At 35.0% G+C, this 23,792-nt stretch overlaps 1 protein-coding gene across 1 annotated transcript in view; it reads right to left on the reverse strand.

Moving 5' to 3' along the window:
- The window catches only part of LOC149789307 (uncharacterized), a 130,836-nt gene that overhangs the window by 57,227 nt on the left and 49,817 nt on the right, over nt 1-23,792 (reverse strand). Inside the window, exons 11-12 of the mRNA XM_089973602.1 lie at nt 20,678-20,740; nt 11,230-11,437 (exon numbers count right to left, since the gene is read on the reverse strand). Of these exons, the coding sequence (XP_089829728.1) occupies nt 11,230-11,437; nt 20,678-20,740 (271 nt within the window). The remainder of the gene's footprint in view (nt 1-11,229; nt 11,438-20,677; nt 20,741-23,792) is intronic.

A 23,792-nucleotide genomic window follows, 5' to 3' on the forward strand; every position in this document is an offset into this window, starting at 1 on the left:
AACAACAAAGCCAACAGACTCGAGCCCAGTTCCCAGTAGAAAATGGACAGCAGAAATATAAAAAAACAACAACAACAACAAATACAGATACAAGAAGGTCAACAACAAAAAAAAAACACGCCAAGCCAACAAGTTACTGAAACCAGACAACAACAACAACAAAGGAACCAACAACAACAACAAACTCTACAAAGCCTACAAGGAAAAGAGATTATACCAATACAATCACAACAGCAACATGAAACCAAGTCATTACAGCAAGGTATAGAAAATGCAAAACAACTGCAAGATGATCGAAGGAATGATTCATTACAGGAAGAGATTACAACCTTCCAATTACAACAAATACAGAAAACTCAAGTATCCAAACTATCAGATATAACAAAAAGCACCAAGGAAAATATAAATCAACATGAACATCCAGAAAAGAGAGAAAATACAAATACAAAACAAATGCAGGAAGAAGATGAACAATGGAAAATAAGCCCAGAAGTACGGAAAGCGCTCAGAGAAATGACGAAAGCAAATATACAAGAAAAAAGAAGATGAACACAAGAGGAAGAGAAAAAAAGAATGGAGGAAGAAATTTGGTTCAGCACAGATGAATACATTGAAAAAAATACGAATACATAAAATTTAAAAAGAAAAATAAATAAAATAAAATAAAAAAAAATAATAATAATAATAATAAATTATCATAAAACAATAACACAATAGCAAATCATACATAATAACAATCAAAACATATAGGGCAGGAGGGCCTCCTTAAATGGTTTGTGAAGATCAAAAGGAGAGAGAACCCTCCAAAAAAAAAAAAAAAAAAAGGACAAGGCAAACAGTTCGAAATTGCCTGCTACGGACTCCAAATCTTATCAAGGGTAAGAATCAACCTATATCTAATGTCAATTTTACAATTACAAATATAAAGCAAATATACCATGGAAAATTAAGCAAGTGAAACCAGCGCACGTGCAACAAGGGGCAATATGGCAACTAGAAGAGAAGTAAAACAACTTGAGAAATTCTTCAAGCTGAAAAGGATAGATACACATGAAAGAAGCTACCTGCAATGCACATATAGAGAAGGTACACAAGAGTTCGATATGAGGCACATACAAAGGGAAAAAATACCTAATATTACTTCGGTAATGATAGCAATGAAGATAGCTAATCCAGAATGTCTAAACAGAGTGTACCCCATAAACCCTAATGGATACAAAGGTTACATCGTAAGACTGAAAGGGAAGACACTGATTTTACCATATGGAGAGATGTGTATTGGGAAAGAAAAGGTGACAGGAAAAGAACCAGCACCCCTGCTAAGAGAAATAAAAAAACGAATAGGAGAACTACATGTAACTAACATCCTACTTGAAATTCCACTAGATGAAATAGTAAAACGTTTTGAGGAAAAATTTCATATTCCAGTTATCTCAGCATGGAATAGAACTATAGAGACAACATCAATATTAGACGGAACATGAATATTGGAAATCGAAAAAAGTGATATGAAGAAGGTCAAGAGAGCCTTTTACATATTCGGGTTCCTAGCCAAGTCTTGGTACAAAGGATGCATATATATGACTGAACATGCAATAGATGTGGGAAAACAGGTCACACACCATTTAAATGTCCCCAAAATCCAGAAATGATAGTACCAACAATGACAACAACAACAAACACATCCAGCAGACAAATGGTAACAGGAAAGATGCAGCAACAACAACAACAAATATCACAAGATGGGCTACAGCAACAACAACAACAACAGTTACAAGTACAGGCAGTAGAAAATAACAGACAAGGTACCAAACAACAAAAAGAAAGACAACAAATACAAGAACAGGAAACACCGATACAAGCAGCAAAAAAGCAAAGGATCGAACAAATACAACCACAACAACAACAAGGAAATATAGAGCAACAAGAGAAAACTCACTACAGAAAGAAACTACAAACACAAAACAAGGGCAGAAAATTCAACAACAACAACAACAACAGACTCGAGCCCAGTTTCCAGTAGAAAATGGACAACAAGAATATAAACAGCAACAACCGCAACAAATACAGATATAAGCAGGAAATAAAGATCCAAGGCAACAACAACAGAAACAACTAGTCCAAATACAAGAAGAAAAAAGTCAACAACAAAAAAACACACCAAACCAACAAGTTATTGAAACCAGACAACAACAACAACAAAAGCAACTAGGAAATATAGAGCAACAAGAAACTACAAATACAAAACAAGGGCAGAAAATTCAACAACAACACCAACAGACTCGAGCCCAGTTTCCAGTAGAAAATGGACAACAAGAATATAAACAACAACAAATACAGATACAAGCAGGAAATAAAGAAGATAAAAGTCAACAACAAAAAAAACACGCCAAGCCAACAAGTTATTGAAACCAGACAACAACAACAACAAAGGACAATAAAATCACAGCAACAACTAGGTAAGAACCAACAACAATAACAAACTAAACAAAGCCTACAAGGAAAAGAGATGATACCATTACAATCACAACAGCATCATGAAACCAAGTCATTACGGCAAGGTATAGAAATTGCGAAACAACTGCAAGATATAAGAAAAGATTCATTACTGGAAGAGATTACAATATTCCAATTACAACAAATCCAGAAAACTCAAGTACCCAAACTATCAGATATAACAAAAAGCACCAAGTCACCACAGCAAGAAAACATAAATCCACATGAACATCCACATATGAGGAAAAGAGAGGAAGAAGAAAGGAAACAGAGAGTGGAATCGCTACAGAAATACAAAACAAATGCCCAAGAAGCATAAAAAAAAAAACAAATACCACTAAAGATAAGCAACGGAAAACAAGCCCAGAAGTACGAAAGTGCTCAGAGAAATGACGAAAGCAAAAAGACAAGAAAGAAGAAGACAACAACAAGAGGAGGAGAAAAAAAGAATAGAAGAAGAAATTTGGTTTAGCACAGACGAATACATTGAAAAAAATACGAATACATAATTAAAAAATATAAAAAAAATAATTAATTTTTCATAAAACAATAACACAATAGCAAAACATACAAAATAACAATCAAAAACATGTAGGGCAGGAGGGCCTCCCTAAATGGTCTGCAAAGATCAAAAGGAGAGAGAACCCTCCAAAAAAAGAGAAATTGTACCGGGTGAAACATCAAGGTATCCCCAGCACCAATACTGGCACGACAGCTGACAGTCAAGCTGTACACTATCTCTCTGTAACTTGTTTAACAGCTCTGGCACAAGTGCAGGGCAGAAATGGTAACTACTGAAGAATGTTACTTATAGCACAGCCCTGTCAGTTTTTGGACAACAGCAGAACAAGAAAAATGAGTGGTTCAGAACAACTCTAATGATACAGGTCACAGAGGTCAAATACACTGCTCTTGCCAACCACTAGAATGCCCCAAACCATAATTGGCTGCTGACAGCAACATATTCTTAGCTATCCCCTTACATCATGCAAGCGTCTTTCAACACCTCTAATCAATTCGCATGGAAGTGCCTTTTGATGCCCTACTCCATTCTCATGGAAGCACCTTTTAACCCTGGCTGTAAACATCAGCCCTTTTGAGCTGCTTTTTGTAGCGCCACCTTCAGGGAAAACCCCCCTATTAGATACTACATTCATTTCTGCAAATGGCAATTACGTCAGATCACGTGGTTGCTATTAATGCAGTGGTCGATATCTGCTATTTAAAGTAGCTGGGTCGTAATCTCCACTCTCCAAAATGGCGGTCGTGGATTTCATTCAGTACGTACAAAGTTTTCACGATTAGAATCACAACCATGAAAGATTCAATAACTTAGGCAAAGGCTCTGATATTGATGTAGGCAGCAATTAGTTTTTATAAATTATCAAATGCAGTGACTTTGTGATGTAGACGCAGACAAAAACCTTGTAAATTTTGAGTATCGGAAATGGCAGCTACGGTTGGTCATGCGGCCTCACTGACAAGATGGTGAGCAAGTTCTCTCTCAATTTTAAAGCACATAAAAAATTCTTCCGTGAAAAATAATTACACAGCTATAACAATTGGACTTTATTCTTAAATTTTTCCACATATAACAGATGTGTACCAAAAATGTAAAATGGTTAAAATTGCTGTTAAATGTAACATACACTACATTGCTTAACAGTTCACAGGCAGGATTTCATTCAGTACTTACTAAGTTTTCACGATTAGAATCCCAACTATGAAAGACTCAATAACTTAGATGAAGGCTCTGACATTTATGTAGGCAGCAATTATTTTTTATTGATTATCAAATTCAGTGACTTAGTGATGTACACGCAGATGAAAAACATGTAAATTTAGAGTATGGGAAATGGCAGCTACGGTTGGTCACACGGCTTCACTGACATGACGGTGAACGAGTTCTCTCTCGATTTTAAAGCACATAAAAAATTCTTCCGTGAAATATAATTACACAGCTATAACAATCGGACTTTACTCTTAAATCTTTCTACATATAATAGATGTGTACCAAAAATGTAAAATGGTTAAAACTGCTGTTAAACGTAACATACACTACATTGCTTAACAGTTCACAGGCAGACCTATGCATATGCTGTCGAGTAGGTAAAAGGTGTTCTATTTATAGCACACTGCACTTTGTCACTATGCTCTGTGAGGTAAAGGGTTAAAATACCTAGTTATTAGGACCCCTAAACCATCTGAGCTGAACTCAGTATAGTTTGGATCCATTGAAAAGGCTTGCAACTCACTTTACTCTGCATGCCAAATATTTCGGAAGAGATGTCTTTATCATAATAGCTTCAGCAAAGTTCTGGCAAAAAGCTTGAACAAGCGTGACTTGAGTCATGTCAGAAGCCACAAAGGATTCTATTTAAGAAACAGGGCAAGAGATTTTGGTCTATTAATGTGAAAATTGGTTAGCAGATCTGATGGATATTGATCATGATGAATATCACCTTTGCCATGATGCCTGAAAGTTTCAGATATCATGGACAGTAACTGTTGATAGTTATCATAGCCAACTCCTTTCAAAGCTACATGAAAAAGTCAGCCATCTGTAGGACTGACAAATTCAGTCCTCATAATCCTTGAAAGATGGGGATCTTCAAAATGGTGAGACATTACTGTGTGCCTACAAATGCAACTAACAACTGATTAATGAATGAACCACTCAATGTGAAGAGTCCATTTTTACAGCAGGTCGGCTAATACACCTGACAATTTTGTTGTTGGGAAAATTTCAACATGTTTTGAGGGATGGCAGAATATTACTTCTGATGCTTGGATTCTGAATACTGTGCAAGTTTAAGAAACAGAGTTAGAACAGCAACCTGTGCAAACATATTTACCAAACCAAATTAAATTCTCAATAACTGAAGAGAGACAAATAAATGCTGAAATTCAGAATTTTCTTACATAAGGTATTATTATTAAAGTTAATTCCACATCTGGACAATATTTTTCAAATATTTTCATTTGACCTAAAAAGAAAGGTCTATGCGACCTATTTTTAATTTTTAATTTTTTTTAATACAAATGTTGAGTAGATACTTTTAAAATGGAAACTTTGAAAACAGCTGTTAATGCCAAGAGAAAAAATTGTTTCTTTGCATCTGTATACTTAAAGGATGCCTACTACTCTATTCCTGTGGCTAAGAAACATAGGAAGTATTTGCGTTTTCTGTGGTTTGGAGATATATATATGAATTTACCTGTTAGGTGAATGGTTTGGCATCTGCACCACGTTTTCACCAAGCTACTAGAGTCTGAATTTTTGCATCACTGAGATGAAAAGGGTTCACAAATGTGGCATACATTGACGATAGTTGTTGGTTAGGGAGATTCTTAAGATTAGTGTAGGCAAAATGTTAAGGAAACAGGCTGTACACTTGATGGATTGGGATTAATCATTCACCCAAGAAAATCTGCGTTTGAACCCCCACAGAAAATAAATTTAGTGGGATTCTTGCTGGACTCGGTCACAATGACCATCAGACTAACTCAAGATAATGCAGACAGTCTCATTGCTCTGTGTTGTGACATAATGCGTAAACAGAACATCATTTTGTGAATTGGCTCAACTTGTGGGAAAGCTTGTTGCTAGCAAACCAGGTGTAGAGTATGCACCTTTATGTTAAAAAGATCCAGAACATGAGAAAGATAAATACTTAAAGGTGATTTTGATGCTTGTCACTTATGGCAGAGAGCAGACAGTGTATATCTTGGTGGATATCTAATGTGCACTCAAGTTTTAAAGTAGTCTCACATGGGGAACCACAGGTTGTCTTGACCAGTGACAGCTCGCTTTTTGGTTGGTTGGTTGGGTAATCATAAAACCAATGTTGAAACAGGTGGTCATTGGGATCAAGAGGAAAAACTGTATCATATTAATTTGTTGGAACTGAAAGCATGTTTTTGACATAACAATGTTATTTTCGAAAGTGAAGAACACACGTGCTCATCTACATGGATAACTCTGTAGCAGTTTCATATGTGAACAAAATGGGGGAGGGGGGCCACATTTCTAATTTGCATAGATTATTGTGTGATATCTGGCTGTAGTGTGCAATTAAGAGTATCTGGTCAATTGCTTCTCATTTGCCGAGAACACTAAATTGTGATGCAGACAGATTGTCTAGAAACATAAATGTGGACTGTGGATTCATAATGGAAGTTAAGTTCAACAGCCTTTAATTCCATCACTAAAGTGTATGGGCAAATAGATGTAGATTTATTTGCTTCCTGGCTAAATCACCAACTTCTGCATTACGTTTCATGCAGACCTGACCCAAAAGCTATAGCAGTTGATGCTTTTTCTTTAAAATGGAATTACAGTTGTTATTATGGTTTTCCACCTTTCAGTCTGTTGGGAGCAGTACTGCAAAAAATGGCCCATGACAAAGCAGATCTTATTTTGGTGGAACCACTATGGACATTGCAACCCTGGTTTCCGGGCCACTTGTAGTCGGTCCTTGTTTTCTACTGCCATGCCCTCAAGAGATTCTACACTTGGCACACAATCCACAATGACGGCACCCCCTCCACAAACTGAAGTGTTTTTCACTTATCAGGACAGCAATAAAAAGTCAAGGATTATCAGAAAGGGCTGCCTTCCTCATCAATTCATGGAGAACATTAACTAAAAAACAGTATTGGGGTCATCTCCAAAAGTGGATGTTATTTTCAAATCAAAGACAGATTAATCCACTTGACCCACCTGTGACTACTGCTATAGATTTTTGAACTGAATTAGAAGATAGAGGTTTAGGTTATAATTTTGTAAATTCAGCTAGATTTGCAATTTTGTCATTAGTCTTACTTCTCAATCCACTCTAAGCAAGAATGTTTTACTTAAGAGATTTATGAGAGGGGTGTTCAATGCAAATCCTTCATTTCCAATGTACTCATTTGTGTGAGATGTGCAGCTTGTGTTTAACTATTTTCTCTCCTTACAAGGCAATGACAAATTGTCATTGCAGGAACGTACCATGAAGTTAGCCAGGATACTTGGTTTGTTAACAGTACAGAGGTGTCAGACACTTCACCTTATACAGACAAATAACATTAAATTTGGTATTAACAGTGTACAAATACACATTCGCTCATTGCTGAACAATGTAACTTTGGGTTATCGGCTTTACTACCGAGATATGTTTTCTTCTTTTTCTTCTAGTTCTTGTTAATCTATTCCATAAATGGAAGCCTCTCTCTGAAATCTCATGGGATCACGAGGCACTTATGGGGGAAGTGAAATTGATAAATTAAACTAGACTTACCAAGTTGAAGCTTGTAATTTCATGAACCCCATAAGTGCCTTTGTGATCACATGTCCACCCTTAATACTTTGCACCCAACAAGACATCAAGACTTCCATTTCTTTGCTCTCAAGACTGATCAGCCATGTGACCAGTGTCATCTCATGTGATCACTAAGGCACTTAAGGGTTCATGAAATTACAATCAAACTTCGACTGGGTAAGTCTAGTTTAATTTATCAATCATCAATAGTATATAATGACATAATTTAAAAAAAAAAAAAAAAAAAAAACCTAACAAGCAATTCAAATTAAATATACATAACAGAAGCCATGTCTCATCTCACTAAATCTAAGTTATTTGAAACCATCAGCACATTAGCCATAAAATGGTGTGCAACTCTGTTGATGATGTTGGAAATCCTGGCCATAAACTCACATGACTGCTGCTGGATTTTTTGCCAGTCAAAATATAGCTGGCAATGCCAGGTCCAACATACAAGATGTTGCTATAATATTAAACATGAACTTAAAGGAAATCATCCTTATCCACACTGTAAAACAGCAGGGTCATCATATTTGTCCAATGTAATGTTTCATCGAATGTTGGAAGCTCAGAGGTAAATGTGTCTAAATGATCAATATCAGCATGACACAAACAGCTTATTTTAAAAAAAGGAATACCTTAGAATTTTACAGATTGCAGATCTTATCTGTCAAGTGGTCTGATATTTCCCTTATATTCACTAACTGCAGCAGCAAATAGAAGGTGGGATGTTTTTCCTCATCTTCCAAGTCTATTGAAGCCTTCACTTTGTAGGTTTGGATCACAGTTGGTGGTGGTGGAATTTTGAAAGTCAACCACAAACTACACATTTCCTTCACAGCAATTTTAAAGCTGAACTCTGTCAATTACATTGTGGGATCAGAGTATGCCATGTCATTGAGGTTATCCCCAAACTCATAGTGGAGGTTGACCTCATCAATTGCAACCTCCACATCTATGTAGAACATTCTCAGAGGTATGGATGAGACATTCCCATTGTCTCTAAGTGTGTCACAGTATCTCTCCAATGCATTAGCCTTGAACAAATGACTTGCCAGTTGAATCAGCAGCCAGGCAAGTGCAACAATTTGTCTTAACAGTATGGATAGGGTGCTGGACAACCTGCTAGACAGTCAGCTCAGTTATACACTAGTTAGCTGAAAAGTCCACTCTGGAACTACCCATGCAGAATGTGCTGTGAAATGGACAACTCATCCTCAGTGGTTCTATATATGACAGAACTATTATGCAGTATGGAGCTTGGCTAATCAAAGTGATGGGTCTCTGATTGCTAAATGGTAAGACCTGCTCGATAGTGGACTGGCTGGTTAGCAGTTGTAGTGGCTACATGTGTCATGAAAGGATGATGATAGAGACCATCGAGAGCCAACAAATACCCCATATGTATGGTCAGACAGCTTTTTAAGGTATGCTTGAATATGTTGGGTGATTATACCTAATGTAGATAAGGGGGAGGTGACAATCCCCCAAACACTCCAAACCAACCAGGCAGGTTTGCAAAAATACATGTGGAAAAAGAATTGTCCACAGGGCTGCAACTGCACTGTCACTTAATGTATCAGCTGATACATCTATGACTCTCTGTTCTGGGAAGAATATGGGGATGGCAACTCTGCAACCCCTTGTTATTTTAATTCGCCATTTTTAATTGTCACAGTAGGCACTGTATGCATAATTTTTTAAGAGGGAAGAGAGGAAGGGTCCTTCATGAGACATTTCCCACTTGGCTAGCAATGAATGCTGTCTTCGGATGCAAGTTCAATGCACTGCACTGCCTCTAAAACATCACACATCTATTCTTACTCTTGATGCTTTTCCACAACACATCTGACCACATGACTTCTGACCTTAAAGCACCAGCTGAGACTAATGAACACAAACAATTATAAGAAGGATAAAAAGTCTAATAAACAGTCTAAAAGAGTTCACAAATCACTAAAACAACTCACATTACTTAAAACATGTGAAAAATATATGCAGTCAGCAGAAATAAAGAATAACACATACTAAAATTACCATGTTGGAGCACAGCATCAGAATAGATGAAATCCACACACTTGATAAATTCAGATAAATATTAATCAAAATCAAAACTTTTAAGTGATTGCAGCATGAAGCAAATACATTAATACAAACTATTAAACCGACTTTCTGGTTAAATGGGTTAAAATCACGATCTTCAAGGATTTCGGAAGGTCTGTGATACTATATTGATCGTACTGGGTGAAAGCTAATTGGTAAATATCTGGAAAATGGGTAGCAACTTACCGGTGGCCAGAGAACATATTGTGTAAGAGTTTACTCCCTTTGGATGGATGGTATATAGCCAAAACAGAAAAAACCTTTTCATCATTTTTTTGTGAGCTGGTCTTAGAAGGTAGCAGAGTTTATTTTCCTGATGTTAATGTAAACTGGGAGTGTATCCAAAGAAGAAATGCTGATAATAACTAATTTTGAAGATACTGTATTCTAGAACTTATCTTCAATTTACAAAATGCATAAGATTGAATATAAGGTATTTAAAGTTTGTACAGCTCAAGACACAGAAATCCTCAAACTTGTATACATGCCAACTGCTTTAGAATGGACAATCCAACATATAATTTATAACATTGCTATATTTCTTCTTTTCTTCTTACATAAATATAACCTTAATCTGTCTTATGGATGTCATTCCTGATACTGAATCTGTAAAACTTATTACATCTTCTCAAGAAAGATTTAAAACAACCACCCCCCAAATTGTATTTTTTGTATGTTTGTTTGTGGTACATTGAATTTCAAGTGTTAATTGTGTGAGGTAACATATAACTGGTTTTGAAATGGTTATCATGCTAAACATTATCTGCAGTTTAGACACATTCAGGAACTCAACAATAAATATTGTACACAAATATAGTCTAGAGAAGGAAAATATTTTAGTCAAATAAATTTACAATAACACAATTTCAGCAAAACGCTGTCTTGCCTGTTATGATGCACAGCAATACACCTGAAATTCAAGCATATTAAAGTACAGACTTTAGACATATACAAACTAAATATTTAGGCTTTTAAAAAAAAAGCAAAATGCAGAAGAAATGTAATGTTTGAAACCCATAACACAAGAAATAATACTTTTGATGCCCCTGCTACTGATATCACTGCCACTGGGAAAGTGATACCTACAGTATGTTTCTTGATTCACAGGTAAGACTGTGAACTTTTCTCAACACCATAAACCTTTAGCTGGTCTGATAAACTAACTTATCTCTAAGCCTTGTTGAAATGGACTCTTCAGTGTTTATAAACATGAGCTTTAATGCACTGTTGATCTGTTGATATCCTAGTCCTCAATAGTCAAAGAATGCCTACTGGGTAAAATGAAAAGAACACTAAAATATATTTTAATAAAAATCCAACATACCCATTGTCAAATTCACTGATACTTTCCAAAAGGATTTCCATTTTGTCCCGCCTGGTCATGTCATTCCATAAAGCTATGTCATTAAACTTGCTTTTGGTGTATGAATTCATCTGAAGCTTTTCAATAATCCAGTGTTCTAATGGTGTTGGATCCATTTCTTCAATCATCAACTTTATTTCCCCTGCTTTCAGCTTGGCTTCATGTTTTACTGCAAGTTAAATTTAAAGGACATTCTTCAATATTCAATGATTAGTTTTCTTTCTTTATCAATTCAATTTACATCTTTTTAATGCAAAACCAAGAGTACTAAAGCTGTTTATTAGCATGATAAAATGAACTACAAAGTGCTCAATCTCAATGTTAACAATATATGACTATGGAACTTTATTTGGACTTTAACAGTGGGATGGAAATGGAGTCAGCCTTTATGTCCTCAACTATTAATTACTGTATTTGCTGGCCTATAAGTTGATGCAGATATACAAGTCAGAACCAGCAAATTTTGTAAATTTTCCAGCCTTCATCCATGTATACATCAATGCTGAGACTATAAGACTTGGCTAGATAGGCTTCATATTTTTCACTTCATTCCACACAGCATCACGAATTTTATCATACCTGAACTAGGTAAATTTTCAGGTTAGGATCAATAGATGTATCTAAAAGTACCTAATTTGTTTCAAACAAAGTATTTTAAATGATGCTGTGTGGAATGAAACCATAATGATGTCCAGTTTCACTAATTTCAATGGTATCATCGTATGCTATTAGTTATATGGAAACTGCATCACTGATGCTTTTTCGAATTTTGCTTTGAACAGAGAGAGAGAGAGAGAGAGAGATGCATATAAATTCCATTGCACATTTCTTATTGCACCTTGTGATCAAATTAAAATACGACCCGATATGAGAGAGAGAGATTTCAACCTTCTTCATGTTATTTTGTCCCTTACTACCCCTGTTTAGCTGAAGCTTTTGTCAAAGAGAGAAAACAGTAATAAATTATATAGTAAATGTAAAATATTAAAATACATACCATACTCATTCAGTTTCAAAATTTAAATATAATATTTATAACCATATAGACTCTGATTAGGTTAAATCTCAAAAATAGTCATTTTGCATGCTAATTTTCTTTGCAACTAAACTCACCTCTCCGTTTCCCGACAAATAAGATTATTTCTTTTATCAGTAATTAGTTCATGTACTCTTCCTGTATTTTGATGGAATGTTTTTCATCTCTACTCATGCTAGTTGTTACTTCAAATTCCTCTGACAGTTCTATCAGTAAGTTCAAAAGATGTGACTGGAATCCAGTACATGAGTCAGCAGCTTGCATTTTCATTTTATTACATGGTACCTTAATTCTAATTTCTATGGGTAGGCTCATATATCGATATATCGATGCATTTTTGTATTGGTAGCCTCACTAATTTGACATGGTCTAATGAATCTTGATATCAAAGCGGTGTTTGCTTGAATGACCTGGCCATACCTGTTGCATATTTAGTTAGCATGTAAATAACACTACAAAGCCACATGGTTCTTCGTATAAAGGATGTGGTAAACTATAACTAGAAGGAAATGTTTAGACATATTAATTGATAATGGAATATAGTGTTGCACTTGGGCAGGAGTAAAATCACAATCATAAATAAACTAAACAATATTGATTACAATTGTTATGAACCCACGCTCTCTCATATCACTCAAATTTTATTTCATCATGAAGTGAAAGAAGAAAAATGTGATGGAATACGAGTCTTTATCATGGTTATTATTTTTATAACTTGTTTATTCTAATGCACATATATGTACTCAGATTTAAACAATGTAGGTATATTACTAGTGTATGCTGCTTTAGCACAATTACATCCGATGTAAGTTAATTTAATACTGATGATCATGTAAATATTTTAAAATCCTTCTCAATGTTGGTGTCTTATTATTTTTCATACATTATCTCTTTCCCAAAATGAAATATTTTTTACACCTTTTTTTTCATACTTTTGGAGGTTTTTTTTACATACAGATTTTCTGGTCAAAAAGTATTGACTTATAGGCCAGCAAATATGGTATACTTGGTAGCAGGCAACATGAAACAATTGATGTCAGTTTATAAGGTATATATTTCCCAATCATAGTCCCATATTTGTCATGCATATATATCTTTGCAAAATTTACAATATGCACATAACTCATTGACATTTTCACATAAAATTAACTGTTCCAATCTTTGCTTGCTAGTTGCTTTTATAACTTCACTCAAAAAGTGTTAATTCCTGTATGTGCATATAGAAAGATAGATGAATAAAACTTACACTCTTTTCATGCAAAATAAATGAGGCTGTTCATTTCTTATCACCTAATCCCCCTCCTCTCTCTCTAGAGTTTTGCTTGTATCACAAATATCTCTCTCTGAATCTATCTGTTTATTTGTCAACATACACACACACACACACACACACACACACACACACCAAGGTCTAATTACAGAAGTGGTTCTAAGAAATGTGAATGTTTTAAATCATCCAGATTGCAATATAATTTCATTTTGTAGCATCCAGTTTTGATCATCATAACACCAGCTTCTCTAGTTCTATGGAAGATTATAATTTATTGGTATGAAAATGCATAAATACAAGGCTTAAATTGGTCAAGTTACCTTTTTGGTAAGGATACAAAGAAAATTTCAGGTACCAAACTAACTCCACCATAATGTACATCTCATTTGTTTTGTTTTTATTAAGCAGCCGAGTTCAGCGATGCAGTGCTTTGATTTTAGACATTAGCTTGTTTACTTTACATAATCACACATCGTCTCATATGTTCTCCTATTACTTTGATTTTCTATCATGTTTTTTTAAAGATGCAGTTTTTGACCCAAAAGAATGATTGATTTGCTGTACTTAATTCCTCTCTAAAGATTACTATGTTACAACTTGATCCTTTTAGAGTTATTCAAAGTCTGCAGTTAAGATGAAAAAGCTATTTCTTTAAATACTACTTTTAATTAATCAGAACCCAAAGTACCTGATTACCTGCTCAGCTTGTCACAATTACGTCTGATGTTGAGTAATGAAAGTTCCCACTCTACAACAAGAATCTTCATTGGTAATCTTTCAAAATCAAATCTTCTGAGAGTTGTAGGTGAAGAAAGAAAGAGAGAGAGAGAGAGAGAGAGAGAGAGAGAGAGAGAGAGAGAGACCAAACTTATAATAAACACTGGGGTACAAGTTTGGCAGGTGGAATCTGCTCATTTCGATGTTTAGGTTGAATTTCGAATGTGTAAAAAATTTGACTGGACCTGGAAGTGTCTGCATTTATTTCATCTGAATGCCTCTTGTTCGTATATTCCCTATAAAAGTTTAAACTGAGGCACAATGTTGCAGAATTACTTCCTACACAGAACTAATACTAAATTATAATCCTTAGTACACATTCTGGGAGAAGGAAACAATTATATTATTTAATGTTTTCATAATCATAATATCATTATTTATTTATTTTTAAAACATGACGTTGAGAAGAAACAATGCAGGCAATTGATGATCAATACACTGAAACAGATTATTTTTTAAATTTTCATTTCATTGGAGATATTCAGTATTAGTTTACCATTAACTCTGATGTAAGTCTTTCTTAACTTCTAATTATTAATTCACAGAAAATATCTTAAGTCACAAAAATGAGTCATGCTTAAAAAATAAGAAAACTTAAGCTTGACATTTGAGATTAGCATGAGCAAAAAAACTCCTTTCTTTTTTCTCTTCTTTCATCCCCTATTTATCAATATTATTATTATTGTACATTTTGTTCTTGTTAATACTGTTATCTGTTCATGTGTTTATGATTCCCTTGCTGTTTAGTGTTATTACTGTTTTAAAGCAGCTAAGGCTTTTGATGTTGTTGTCCCATTAGTTCATTTTGTTATTGTTCTTACTGCAATCAACTAACTCATTAAATACTGTGGTTAACTGACATGTTGAGCATTTTACAATTATACTATTTTGTTATCATTTTACGCACAAAGATTTATCTTTATTATAGAAAATTAGCTGAAAAACATTATCAATTACTTGTTTCTGATGAATATTTTTCAAAATCTTATAATGACAAATTTGTCATGATTGTCATCTTGTCATTTCATGTAATCATGGAAATTGTTGTGAATATAAATGACTCCAGTTTTATACTAATCTTTATGCTCTTAATGTTTATATTTATTTGCAATGTTTTATTTTTCTAAATGATGGAGCAATTCATTTCAAAATTGTATTAACTTTACTTTTAGTTGCCACCATATAGCCAATTTTGTGCTAAGGTTCCACAAAACACTAATTACATACATACCATTACTACTACTATCCCAATGACAAAAATATATAGTTTTGGGTATAATTACTTCTAATTATGAATAGGGGTGTAACAATTAATCAATATATTGATGTATCTATATTTTTTCCATATTGATACAAAAGGTAAAGAATCAAAACAAAATGATACTAACCCTAGACAAGTTACTCTAATCTTCAGCAGTTATGAATAATTATTAGCTGTTTGCCTTTTTATTCTTTAAATTGAGAATTCATCTGAGACAGCTGTCACAGGCATATGCACTCAGTTCTGTCCATTTAAAAAACACAATGTTGACAACAACTACTCATCTTATAAATTAACACAATGTGACTAACTCATGTGGTTTGAAATCTGCCCCCACCCCCATTTGATGCCAATTATTTTATTCCATCAGCAAGTCAAGTCACTGATAACATATATCAACATATAGGGGACATCCCAGACTTGTCCTTCATGAATGATTTTAATAATTTATTGACTTTTTCATAACCACCTTTACATGACTGAATCTGAAGGCTACACATCCACTGTGGAAAACAGTGAAACATATTACATTCAATTATGACTGGTAATCGTCAAGTGTGAAAACAAAAAACACCAATCAGAACTAAATGTAGCTTATTCACCGAGTGACACAATGTAAGCACTACATCAAAGCTTGATTAAAACAGGTACAACGCAAAATATAAGCTTCACATGAAAGTGGCTATTAAATGATCTGTAAAGTACTTAAATCATACATGAAAAACAAGTCTGACATGTCTCCTGATATTTTAATGACTGAAAATGAATAGAAAACTGAATCTGTAGGGGAGCAGATTCCAATCCACATGAGTTACAGTCCCCTTGTCTTAATTTATAAAAGGGGAGTGGGTGTTGTAAATAATTTCCTTTTACACTGACAGAAATGAGTGCATGTGACTGCATCTGCATGTACAATATGATGGATTTTATTTTTTTACTCATCTCTGCTCCTTGGACTTGTTTTAGATATTATGATTTTCCTTGCAGGAGGAAACTGTACTATTTCTTTGGTTTAGAAGATAACACCATAATGTCTTTAAAATTTTCGTAGTAACATGAAAAATGATGTTTTTAAAGCTTTCATGCAGTGCAAAAAGAAGTGCATGGTGATCAATATAAGTCCTGAATCTGATCAAATGGAGCTGCCTACAATGGCCTAAAGGCCAAATTAAAATCACTGAACTAGCACAACAAGCACATAGTCTGTTTGGAAGCATTTTTTTGAAAAGTTTGTGAAGGATAAGAAAAGCACATGAACAGATGGCAAGTTTATGTCTGTCTGTAATGTGCTTACTGGAAATAAAACCAGTGTCAACTGCACTACCCTACCACTGACTGATGTTCTAAAGATGTAAAGACCGTCAAGTTGATATGTGTGTCAATAATGAATCACATCATAGGCTGCATATTGAAATTCATATAGATACACAGCACAGGTGTGTTGTTCACCCATAATTATGAAATACTTACATATTATTATAGCACTGCCTTCCCTTTAACAGGACTCTTAGTACCCAGTCCAAGCTAATCATTCCCTCCTTTGACTGGCATTGGACGATCAGAATTGAAACAAACATAATTCCAGTCTGACTCCTTGACCACAACATAATAAATACTTTCCTCCACTGATCTGCATCTAGAGTTCAGGATATCAACGTGGGACAGATGGAGGGAATCTTTGTAATAAGAACAGGTAGGAAGGCATATGCATACAGATGATCCCATTTTACACTGCAACACCCTCTAATCTGGTACTGGAGAGACGTAAAATTGGAGCTTATTGTTCACTCTCTTAGCGAACAAGTCCACCAAGGGTCTTTGTCAAAGTTAAAATAGTGACCATTCAATGAGGACCACAAGGTCCCCTCTTGACACACTGTCCACAAGGATACTCGTCTTTCCTGGATTGGGGCCCCAAGTGACAGAGTGGTCTAAAGCGCTCTTCATTACAGATCACTGCCATCTCACCTCTGTCTGTAGCAGTTCGAGTCTAAGATTCAGCCAATGTGGGTATGTGAGAAACTTGCCAGTAGCTTCTCATGGGTCGGTGGTCCTTTCTGGGGTTTTCCTGGGTTCTTCCTCCACCATTAATACTGGCCGCCATGTATGCCTATCATGTGCTGAAAAATGGCATTAAACCCCACAACAACAACAACTTTCCTGGATTAGGGGGCCCTGAGTGGCCGAGTGGTTTAAAGCGATCTCCATTACAGATCACTGCCATCTCACCTCTGTCTGTGTGGGTTCGAGTCTCAGATTCGGCTAATGTGGGTATGTGAGAAAGCTTGCCAGTAGCTTCTCGTGGGTCAGTGGTTCTTTCCAGGGCTTTCCTGGGTTCTTCCTCCACCATTAATACTGGCTGCCATGTATAGCCTATCATGTGCTGAAAAATGGCATTAAACCCTACAACAACAAAAACAACTCTCCTGGAATATGACAAACTCAGAGAATGATCAGCTACAGGGATGTCCACTGGAGGATGTCCTACACATTGACACAAAGAGATGGTACATGTGTACCTTCTTGATGCCCGATGTAAACTAATTCTGATGTTTTGTCTGAGGTGATAATAACTCAACACATATCTTTAAGGCTAGAATCACTGCTCACATATCCAATTTGTTTATAGAATGGGCTGCTTATTCAGAGTAGAAATATTCCTGAAGAACTACCCACTCTGACTAAAGGTGAGCAACCCATCCCGAATCTGAATGGCATTCATGGGCGTGAATTGGTCCTGATTTAGCCAACAATGTAAGTGGTGGAAAATATCAGATCCCATCAGGATCTGACTAATGGAGGATGATTACCTCTGAGGGCCTCAAAGTGGACTGCTATCCCCATCACCCTGATAAATTCTTGAAACTGAGGTGAGACAAGCATGAAACTGAAATATCCCCTGGTTAAAACCTTGAGGTATTCTCTGTGTTGCAAGAAGATGGGGATGTCAAGCTACACAACCTGAATAACAATGAAGAGTACCTTCCATGGGGCCTCATGGGATACCTGACCAAGGCAGAAGAAATTGGTTTACAGTGGAAAGATGGATTAGAAACTTAAACTTTCCAGCACCAGAAAGATCTGGGAAAAGAAACTTAGAGACTGGACATTTTCTACCTTTTTGACTATTCCATTTTGTAGAAAGGTGTATACCTCTTCCCTTGAGCCAGTTTGGACTGCTGAAAGATGATGGGGATCCATTATAGATCAAAATATATCCATACAAAGTCCATGATGCTTGATGATACCCCTAAAATAATGGCTTAGAAGACAGGCACTTATTGAGATGCTGGGAAGAGAAAGATGCTGCAAAACAGTCTGCAACTACCTAGGTCCTCCTTCCTTGGGGAAGGGGAAAGAGTCAAAAGACTTTCTCCCTTGCCTGGCAAGGATGGGACATCCATGACATGCAAGGGAAGGAAGATTTACTTGCTGGAAATAGGGGTACACACACAGGCAAAGGTGGAGATATTAACCCAAATCCAGACCAAAAATTAAAACCTAGTGACTGCTTCAAGACATGTCCATTTATAAAAATCTGATGGACAAGTCCACATCAGATTTATCCAATGGAGAGCACCCCTCTTCCCTATTGTGAAAGCACAATTCGTTCTTCTCTGACACTGATACAAAAAGGTTGCTGCGACTGACTTTCAGGTGTTTGTTCTCCCCTTGGAGAGACCTAGTATCTGTCCATCAATGGCACTGATGGCAATGTAATGCACAGAATGGATCATTTGCATTTAGACAATTGCCAAACCATGGAGGTCATGGTACATTTCTGCCCAACAAGGAAACATCTTTCCCAGCATGGGAAGAGATCCAGACATACCCACCAAAAATATGGAGGCTGTAGTCCTGGAAAAACAAACAGAATGACAGACCCTTCTTTTCTTTGTACAGTGTGACCCTGCTATAGCGTGCTCCATTATAACGCAAATTCGGATATAACACAGTCATGGTGTGGCTCCTGAAATTTCATATACATGTATTTTTCTTGTACATAAAAAAAACTACGAAAAAAAAACAACTCAAAAAGTTGCTTCTCATTTCGAGTAATAAAGATATCACATATGAATAATACCAGACAATCGTGGCTTGGCTCCTGAAATTTTATATGCATTTTTCTCATACATGAAAAAGTATTTTCTTCTTCTTAAAAGTAAGCTGAAAGAAAAAACGCACAAAAAGTTTATTCTGGGATTGCATAGGTCTTCACCAATGTCGCAAACTTGGATTGTTGTTTTTCTTTATTGGCTGCAAAACATACCATGTGGCTTTTTATTTATTGGCAACACTGTTGGCTGTTTAAACTTTCATATATGACCATTGGTTTGGAGTGCAGAAATTCAGAGGCCCCATGAAAGGAAGCTGCAAACTGGATATAAAATGCACTGAAATTTATATATTGTTGCATAAACAAATTCTTTGTCCATATTGACAAACCATCTAAACAGTACAGTGTTATATCATAATCCACTTATCTTGACATCTAGCGCGAGTTCTTATGTTGTGAAATATCCTCTCTTTTGTTGTTGTCATTTCTGGTAATGGAGACTAACCGGATGATGCACTGTCTCATAATGTATCTTTCATCCGATTTTTGGCTGCTCGCTAGTATTATTAGGAGATAAGTACTCAGTTAACACAAAAAGGTATGCAACAGGCCAAAAAGACAAAAATGAAGATTTATTTCAATGAACTATATACCACACTTGTACTGCACACATCATCCACAGGAAAAGTAAAGTATTCTGTATGTCAGCTGTGATTAAACAGCAAAATTGGTATCATGTTTTCTTTCAATTTTAACCACCCAATACTAATTGGAGGGATAAGTAGTTTGGACTTGGGACTAAGAGTCCAGACAAGTAAAACCAATGTAACAGCAACAGATATTGTATTACCCTTCTTAAAATATATGATTCTGTCATTGAATGTGAAGAAAATGTCATGAAATACTTTCTCTTTCCCACCAACGTATCAAACTAACTGCATGTGTAGTCAATTATCAATCTTGCAAATATTCTTAAGACTTGCAGAACCATATCAGAACATGTATTACCTTCTATACTTTTTGTGTCATCAGTTCTCTCAAAGTCTATGCAGAAATATATTTCATCCGGGTCTGCAACATAAATATTTTGTTGGTTAAAAATATTTCCAGTATCAATCTACTGGTAGTCAGCCATATGAAGGTCAAAACAGCAATTTACTTAGGCTACTTTAGATTCAGCAAGAAGTTAAACTTTAATATCTATAATTTCCTGGACAATTTAACCACCCCAAATACATGCATTAAAAAGAATAATTATCATAAAGTGTTTGTAAATCAAAATATATATTTAAAAAACATGGAAATATGAACAGGGATGTTTAGAGATGTTATTGCCTAAATTTATCTTGTGAAAATAAAATTTACTGACCTTATGCAACAACATACAAGTAACTTACTATACAGGCACCAATGTATTGCATGAATATTAAATCGTCTGCATATGTAAGTATCTAAAAACAGTATGTGAAAAAGTGTTAATTTCACTTATATAAGTTATAATATTCACATACAAGTACACATTAGGCTAATTTACAACCTACATTTCCTACCCTTGGATATCTTTCTGCTGTTGTCTGGTCAGAATTCCATCTCCCTTTACCAACCCCATTTCTGTGACAAGGAAGAGCACCTTCTATCCATGTTCATGGCCTTCATTAATGCTAGTTCATTATTCTTTCAATGCAATATCAATGGCAAGATGCAAGAACTCGAAGAATTACACCATCTTTCCTATTATAAGGATATGATTTAATTGACATATCCTTGGATGATATGGAAATTCTAAAGCCTGATTTTATGAGAATGATGTTTGTATGCCATTTTATTGTATTCATTTTGTTTAGAAAAATTAACAGTGGCATTACAAAGTAATTAATGCATAATACAGTTCAAACCTTACATGTAGAAACCATACCTGCCACAACATGAAGTGTCACGCAAAAACGTGATCTTTTTTTTAAAGTCACAAACTCCCTGTCAAGGCAGTGTTTGGAAAAACATGACTTTCAGAAATTTTAAAACAAAATAAGAAAAACCACCACTTCAATATATGCCCATAACAGGTAGTATGTATAAACGGTAAACAGTCCATTGGAGCTGAAGTAAAACTATCCTTCAGGCAGTTTAAATAGCAGCAATTAAATGGCAAAGAGGTCAGGTATAAACATATACAGATGTATTATGGGATGACAGGGTCAACCCACACTAAATACACTTTTAGATATAATCAGGGTGTCACTTGTAAGTTCTAACCAGCTCTATGTGCTGGGATGGGGCTAAGATGTGTCAACAATAGGTATAAACAGCCATCATTTCACATATTATTTAATTAGCTCACAATATCTAGTGTGATGTGTTAAGTACTTTCAAGACTGGTGTGGGCAAGCCCATTGTGCTAATCTATATAGTATAGTTCACAAAGTGGAACAACCCAATTCATCTTAAGTTACAGGTAAACCAAGAGGCATGTTGAAGAACAAAATTTATAACATATTGTCCTGAATAAGAATGTTTAAGCCATCTATATTAAAAATTATTTGCAAGTTTGTGAAAAGCAGCGTTTCGTTTAAGTCTTTGTTATCTGCATTTTTGGTGAAAATTTAATTAGTGTTATATTTGGAATCAGTGATGAAAAATTATCAGTTACTAATCTATAATACTTTTCCCAGGATCCAGAAAAGTAAAAGGGGATATATGGTGATAACTCATATCTTTTCAGGTAAAAGGGGATAAATAACAGAAGATAACTAACAAAAATAACTGGTAAAAGGTTATATATGCCTTTAGCACCTTCTTCCAGAGCAAGAGTGTAACTGAACTGCATTGTCAAAGGTGCTGAAATCCAATATAACTTCTACCTGAAAGAGTGTGTTCTACTCAGCTAATTGTCAAGTGATTATCTGGGTGGGTCATTGTTCTCTGACTGAACTAAATGGTTTATATGTTAAAATATAATGCTTTTATCTGGTAAACTAGATGCATCAAATAAACAGGAATATCTTGTTTAAGTATCAGAATCCAAATTCCTCTTTGTGGATGTACTGATATAGCTGCATGGAAAATGGATGCAAAAAACAGTATTTTAATGGTTTTTGAAGAACAATACCAGTTTTCAGATAAGTGTTATCATTTAAAGATTACCCAAAGATTAAAAAGAAATTCTATCTTTTCTAACATTTTTGTACAAATTGTGATTTTTAAATCACTTTTATTTAGCAGGAGACATATAGTCATTTGTATCATGTTCAAAAGTTCTTTCTTGTAATTGCCACACCTTTACACAAATAATATATGTACATGTATTTGGAATGCACATGAAGTTATTATTCTGTGCATGTATTTTCATTTTTGTTGTTTTTGCTAATTTTAAGATGTAATACCCCCATTATCATCAACACGGCCCTCTCAGGGACTTCCATCTTGATTTAAGAATCATTGTTTCTTAACAGTTTGACTGTCTTTTAAGACTCCTGGTTCATAATATATTTAATCTAAATTGAAATTTTGTAAAAAAAGTTAATCATTTGCTTTATTTATGGAACACTGTGAATTTAGCTTCATGTGCAACAAAATTACCGTATTCTGATAAACAGCTGTACAAAATATATCAAGCAATCATAAAATTATTTGTACCAATATGTGTTCAGTAGCTTTTGAAAGGATATTTTACAATATTTGATGTCTTCTTAAATAACAGTTGTTTTAGTGTAAAGGAATGTCCTGAATAGAATAACCTTCATTAGGTTTTACCATCTAAATATTTAAATTGAAAATTAAACATTAAAGACTGACATTTCCTTAAATTAAGATGTGTTTTTTTATTTTATGATCAAGCGTCATTCGAGTCTAAAACAGATTTCCTCTACTTGGAGATGGATCAAGAAGCATGTAACAGTGATTGGTCTGATTGGTAAGATGAATTTTCAAGTTGTATTCAATCTGATAAAGATACTATGATTGCAGAGAAGAAAGAAAAAAACAATTCACAGGGAATAACTTCATAAAAAAAACCATTAGATTCCAACAGGCTGCACAAACTGGGGAAAAACATGTGAAGAAAGTAAAACCATTCTTATTGAAAAGACTCAAGACCACCATCACATTGCAGTTCACTTGGATACTG

Source organism: Sinohyriopsis cumingii, chromosome 11 (genome assembly GCF_028554795.1).
Source record: "Sinohyriopsis cumingii isolate HCF-2022 chromosome 11, ASM2855479v2, whole genome shotgun sequence".
In the NCBI taxonomy this organism is placed as follows: domain Eukaryota; kingdom Metazoa; phylum Mollusca; class Bivalvia; order Unionida; family Unionidae; genus Sinohyriopsis; species Sinohyriopsis cumingii.